The following is a 6,000-nucleotide window of genomic DNA, read 5'->3' on the forward strand; positions in this document are numbered from 1 at the left end:
CATGGCCATTACATCATTATATACTGCTTCAGAGTCATTTCCACTAATAGGGCCCCTAAGGAACTCCATCACTTTGTGTCACATTGGTCTTGTACCCACATCCTGCACTGTAGGGACAGTGGGATTTCTCTTCTCTGAGGGCCTGAGACTGCTCTAGACACCATATTCTTCCCATATGCCCAATGAGCACAGGAAGGAGAGGAATATCCTGGAAGCTGCCAGCAATGGAGCCACAGATGCCATAGGCCTTGTTGCTAATGTAGCAGCCAACCTGATTGCCTTTTTAGCGGTATTGGCCTTCATCAATGCTGTCCTCTCCTGGCTGGGGGAAATGGTGGACATTCACGGGCTCACTTTCCAGGTAAAGGATTATCCTTGTTGGGCTGTCACTCTGTCATTAAATAGTGCTTGAACTGGGCACATCATCCTGGCCCATAGTAAGCTAAGAGCATAAATGGGGGAGGGGAGAGTTGGGCCAAGGTCCCAGAAAAGGCCCTTGGTGTCTAACCTTTGTTATTTGTTTTTTCCTGGGTTGTCTCTCTTTCACTCAGGTCATCTGCTCCTATGTCCTGAGGCCCATGGTTTTCATGATGGGTGTAGAGTGGGCAGACTGTTCAATAGTGGCCGAGATAGTAGGAATCAAGTTTTTCATAAATGAGTTTGTGGCCTATCAGCAATTGTCTCAATACAAGAACAAACGTCTCTCTGGAGTGGAAGAGTGGATCGAGGGTGAGAAACAGTGGATTTCTGTAAGTGACAATCCAGAAAAGCATAAGTAGTGTGAGGTTTCAGCCATGGCTGTCTGAGGGTAGATAGCAAGATACTAAAAAATTTTGTTTCAGACAAACATGTCTTTCCACAGTCACAGGCCTACCCACAAAGCAAGCAGAACTTGTGCTTAGAAGCCTCATCTTCAGTACCTGAACAACTTATTCTGAGATTGGTGTGCTATTTCTCCCAGACACTTTGACCAAACTTCTTTCTATAATGTAATCCATGGGTCTTTACAGTGAGGACAATCCAGGGAAGACAATTTTATTTTTTTGGTACTGGAGATTTCACCTCAGGGCCACACACACTGAGCTATACTCCTAGTCCTTTTTGTTTTGAAACAGGGTCAATAGGGTCTCACTAAGTGGCCTAAGTTGTCCTCGGTCTGTGATCCTCCTGCCTTAGCCTTCCAAATAGGGGGGATTATAGATATGTACCACCATACCTGGCAAAAGGAGCGGTTATTTTCTAAGCATTCTTTGTACCTCCCTTAGAAAGACTTAAGGCTGTAAGTACCCTGGAACTTCCATCATGATTGTATGGATGCACATGTGGGACTGAATTTATCTACTTATTTCTGTTTGTTTTTCCTAGGTGAGAGGTGAGATCATTACAACATATTCACTCTGCGGATTTGCCAATCTTAGTTCCATAGGAATAACACTGGGAGGCTTAAGTGAGTTGTCCTCCAACTCCCCACTAAGCCAGCCAGACCCCAACTTTTGTAGTGGGCAGTTACTGGTACTCAGAATAAGTTGAGACTAGATAGAGAAGCTGATGTGAAATGGTTCTCCTTGGGCTGCAGTTAACTTAAAACTAAATCAATATTGCTACCTGGCTCTGCATACAGTCCTTTACAAACTTTAAAACTGAATTTTACTTGCTTTTTTCCTATCAGGGGCCCCAAAAGTGGTTGTTATTTTTTATGTTCCCCATGGAGAAAATATTACAATGATATTATTTCTATTTTGCTGTTAAATGGGCACAGTGCATATGTAAGTAAGATACATTGCTTTTTAGTCAATAGTTAGGGTACTTTCTGAATTAGGCTGCTCACTAGTTGTCTTCACAGAAGCAGGATTTGCACAAGGAATCAAAAAGACAAATTAGATACCTTAAGACATATAAATAGTAAAGGCAAGTGTTGTAAAGTGTTCTATTGAAGGCTGAAAGTCACCAGGTGTGGGAGGAGTGAGTATTTGAAGCAGAAACAGATCTATTGAGGTTGCTATGGGTATTGCTGAATGTGGGTGATGGTTGAAGAAGGTGGAATGGTCTTGGAGGGCTGGGGCAGGGAAATTATTAGCAGATCTCAAGAGTTTGGGAAGGTTCAAGTTAGAAAAGGATCTTAGAAGAAATGGAGTAAAAGAAAAAAAAAAAAGTCCTGTGTGCCCATTTTTAAAAAATGGCAAACATTCTGGCAATCATCTTATTTATTTTGTAGCTGATTGAACATTGAAAGCAAAATAATTTCTCCTTATTTTGACTCTTTTGTTAAATCCCTGTCTATATCATTATTATGATGCCTGATTACTATTTGATTATGAGAAGGACATCTAGTAGTGGGATATGGACTGTGTGGCTCAGGTAAATGTTGTCCTCCTTAGTCCTCTGGCTCAAAATGGTCCTTCTAATTCTGGTGCAGGCTTAAGAGTGCAGACCTCAACTGGGAAGCACCAGGCATTTGCACCCATTTGAAATAATCCAAAGCCTTGCTTGATTCAGATATATCTTGGGTGTGTTCACAGAATCACTGAAGTCTGAGTTAGGGATCCCATAGGATAGTGTATATGCACACTTCTCTGGTCAGCCACAGGTGGTTGGTGGTAAGGAAGGTAGTCACCTGCTGCGTTTTTCTCCTCTGCATTCTTCCCAGTGGGGGCTCCTGGCATATAGCTAATTACCATGTTGTTTTGTCCGCAGCATCAATTATACCCCATCGGAAGAGTGACCTGTCCAAGATTGTGATTAGGGCCCTTTTCACAGGGGCCTGTGTGTCCTTTATCAGTGCCTGTATGGCAGGTAAGCCTCAGACTGGTCTCTTGGAAGACATCACTTCTAGCAAAAGACAACATATCTCTCAGAATATTGATCTAACCATTCATTCCACAGATGCATAGAAAAGGCACCTAATGTATAGGGCTCCTAGTCTATAAGCAAAGAATAAAAAGCCTCGATGAGCATGTGTCGAATCTCTGCCTTAATATCTCTGTCTTGTTTATCCAGGAATCCTCTATGTCCCCAGGGGAGCTGAAGCTGACTGTGTTTCCTTCCTAAACACAAGTTTCACCAATAGAACCTATGAGACCTATGTGTGCTGCAGAGAGCTCTTTCAGAGGTGAGCATCAGGACCCCTGCTCATTGAAGGCAGTTTCTGGGGGTGGGAGTAAGGTCTTGAGGGTAGTCCTGTGGACTGAGTGGACTGAGTGAATGAGAGGAGACATGGGCATTGGTGATGGCCTAGATTTGTGCTTTTTTCTCTGAAGTGCAGCTTTGGCATTAGCCCTACTATGCCCAGGTGACAGTTTCTATCTATATTGGTGGGTACTGAGGATAGAGGGGTAAGGGAAGAAGTAAAAGGGTGTTTTCTTTGGTAAGTGACTATATTGATTGTGGTTGGAATATAGATATGTTACAGGTCAAGATTTAGCTATAGTCCTAAGTGGCTAAAAGATCGTGGGCTTCTTCAGATAGAAATGAGACAACTGAGAAAGGACAAAGTTGAATTTATAAATCATGATGTGTTCATATTGTGTAAAAATGAACATATTTACCAAATTCTAGATGAAAAGAAGATAATATATAATTTAAGGTAAAAGAACTAGTTTTGAGACACACAAAAAAGGTTTTATAATTAATACTCTTTAATATTTTATAGCAGTACTTTTTAATTTTTTTTTTGTTAATGTGAGACTAGACTTTTTTACTTCAGATTGGAATGTTTCTGCAGATCTTGTGGTATTTGTCTCTCTAGTATGATATATAAAAGTGTAGTTAAAAGGAATAATTTGAGGAATTAGAATGTGTCAAAGCCAAAGGTGTATGTACCCGTGGTGATTATGGGTGAGTGAGGAGAGTTCTGGGAGAGAAGTCTAAAAGACAGCCTTGGATGAAATGCTAAGGAATTGCTGGGCTTGCATGCCTCCCAGCAGCTTGGGAGGCTGAGGCAGGAGGATCACAAATTCAAAGCCAGCCTCAGCAACTTAGTCAGGCTCTAAGCAATGCAGTGAGACCCTCTTTCTTAATAAAATATAAAAAAGGGCTGAGCATGTGGCTCAGTGGTTAAGTGCCCCTGAGTTCAATCCCTGGTACCAAACAAACCAAAAATGCTGAGGAATTTAGTTTTGATCCAAAGAATTCTGAACACTGACATGTTCAGGTATGCTCTTCAAAAGATCTTTCTGGTAGCCATTTGAGTATCAGGGAAACCAATAAACATACTATTATAATAGGTTCTAGTGAGAGATGGTAGGAGCTGATCCTAAGTGGTTTTAAGAATGGAAATGCGTGAGACCAAGTAGAATCAACAGGATTGGTCATCAGCTAGACAGGAGGAAGGGGTAAGGTGAGGAAGAGAAAGGAAAGTAGCTTTCTGCTGTGGAAAAGGAGACCCAAGTGCCAGTCATTTACTGAAAGGAAGAGGACCAGTTCCAGAATGGGAGTAAAGGGGAGAGATTATGGCCTCTTTCCATTTTGGTTGTGTTAACTTGGAAGTACCTGTGGGATCACCATGTAAAGCTATCATAAGCCACCTGGGACCTGGGGTTCAGGAGGGAAATCAGAGCTGGAGATGGCTTGGAAATTATCATTAAATGACCTGTTCACTATTTAGGTAGATGTTCAGGTGCTAGCTGCTTAACAAATTATTAGACCAAGTTAATGAATGTTACCCTGCCTGCTTGGAGGTTATCAGCAGAGAAGGTAACCAATGTACTAAAAAAAAAAAAATAAAGAGCCAACCCTTTTGATGAGTATTAAAGATTAATTATAAGCTGGATAGATCATTGGTCTGGCATAATTTTTTTGATCCCTGTGTTCTTATGACAGTGGATTTCCTAGTCACATACTGAGCGTCATTAGCAGCTAGAATCTAAAAAGATGAGGTTTTTGTCCAATTAATTTATACTTATTTAGTCTGATCTGTTTTCCTTTTGTAAGAAGAAAATGGCTTTGGGATACCACCTTACTTTTTAGATAAATTTAATTCTAGATCATTGCTAGGCATAAATTTTGCCTCAGATACCTGGCAAGGAAATTTCTAGATGGACTATGGTTAGGAATTGGACACAGGAGCAGAGACATTGTACAGGGTTCCTTGCTGGTATTATCTCTAGTATTAATGAGAAGACAAATTTAATTTGATTCAATTTATTTAGTTATGACTGATGGATACATTTGTAAGTTTCTGCTTTTGTGACATTTGGGGTAACATTTTTAGCTGCTTGTAAAACCTGACACCTTTTGTTGCCTTGTTTTTTATCTCTCTGGCTTTTCATTTTAGTACTTCTCTGAATGGCACCAACCCACCTTCTTTTTCCGGTCCCTGGGAAGACACAGAGTTCAGTGCTTCAGCCCTTGCTAACTGCTGTGAACTCTACACCAATGCCATCTGTGCCTAAGGCTGATTGGTCCATTTCCATAACAGTTTTGATCTTAACAGATGGTGAAGGCTTGCACTCAGGTTTCCCATTCTATAAAGAACTCACTAATATCTATAATAGTAAGTGTAAAAGATTCATTTTGGTTCACTATATCTCAATAATGAAATTAGCATTCATCTTTCCATTATTTGGATGCACCAAATAAGAAATTTCTCCTGCCATCTTCAGTTTTTATTTGAAAAAAATTACCATACATAAAAAAAAATCTTGTTCCTTGTTGTCACCTTAAAAATTGTACAATGCTGTGTGCTATAAAAATGATTTAGTATGTGTCATAGGACAGGGGTTGGGGGAACTATTTCTTGGAGTTCAGTGGGTGAGCTGGGTTTATATTATTAAATTTGTATATGAAAGATACATGAATATTTAATGGTAAGTTTTTTTTTTTTTTTCCTGGTTGTCACATATTTGTAAACCAGCAAGTTCCTTAAATCATTACAGAGTAAACAGAGAACACTTTCTGTACACAAACTTCTAAAGGCCCTTAACTTTTAGTATTCTTCCTTAGTGTCAGCCACATTTGCTTCAGGTTAACAGGGAATCCATTAGAACAGTGGTTTCCAGGGGG

At 40.2% G+C, this 6,000-nt stretch overlaps 1 protein-coding gene across 3 annotated transcripts in view; it reads left to right on the forward strand.

Annotated features, from left to right (window-relative positions):
* The window catches only part of Slc28a2 (solute carrier family 28 member 2), a 30,223-nt gene extending 24,471 nt beyond the window's left edge, over nt 1–5,752 (forward strand). For all 3 annotated transcript variants that reach the window (XM_046461964.2, XM_046461965.2, XM_058584771.1), the window contains 6 exons: nt 193–361; nt 552–749; nt 1,366–1,447; nt 2,695–2,793; nt 2,998–3,109; nt 5,273–5,752. In XM_046461964.2, the coding sequence (XP_046317920.1) occupies nt 193–361; nt 552–749; nt 1,366–1,447; nt 2,695–2,793; nt 2,998–3,109; nt 5,273–5,390 (778 nt within the window). In that variant the 3' untranslated portion in view covers nt 5,391–5,752. The remainder of the gene's footprint in view (nt 1–192; nt 362–551; nt 750–1,365; nt 1,448–2,694; nt 2,794–2,997; nt 3,110–5,272) is intronic.
* Nucleotides 5,753–6,000: the final 248 nt, after the last annotated feature.

Source organism: Marmota monax, unplaced genomic scaffold (genome assembly GCF_021218885.2).
Source record: "Marmota monax isolate L192 unplaced genomic scaffold, Marmota_monax_Labrador192_F-V1.1 WCK01_AAM20220418_F8-fsc00001, whole genome shotgun sequence".
Lineage (NCBI taxonomy): Eukaryota > Metazoa > Chordata > Mammalia > Rodentia > Sciuridae > Marmota > Marmota monax.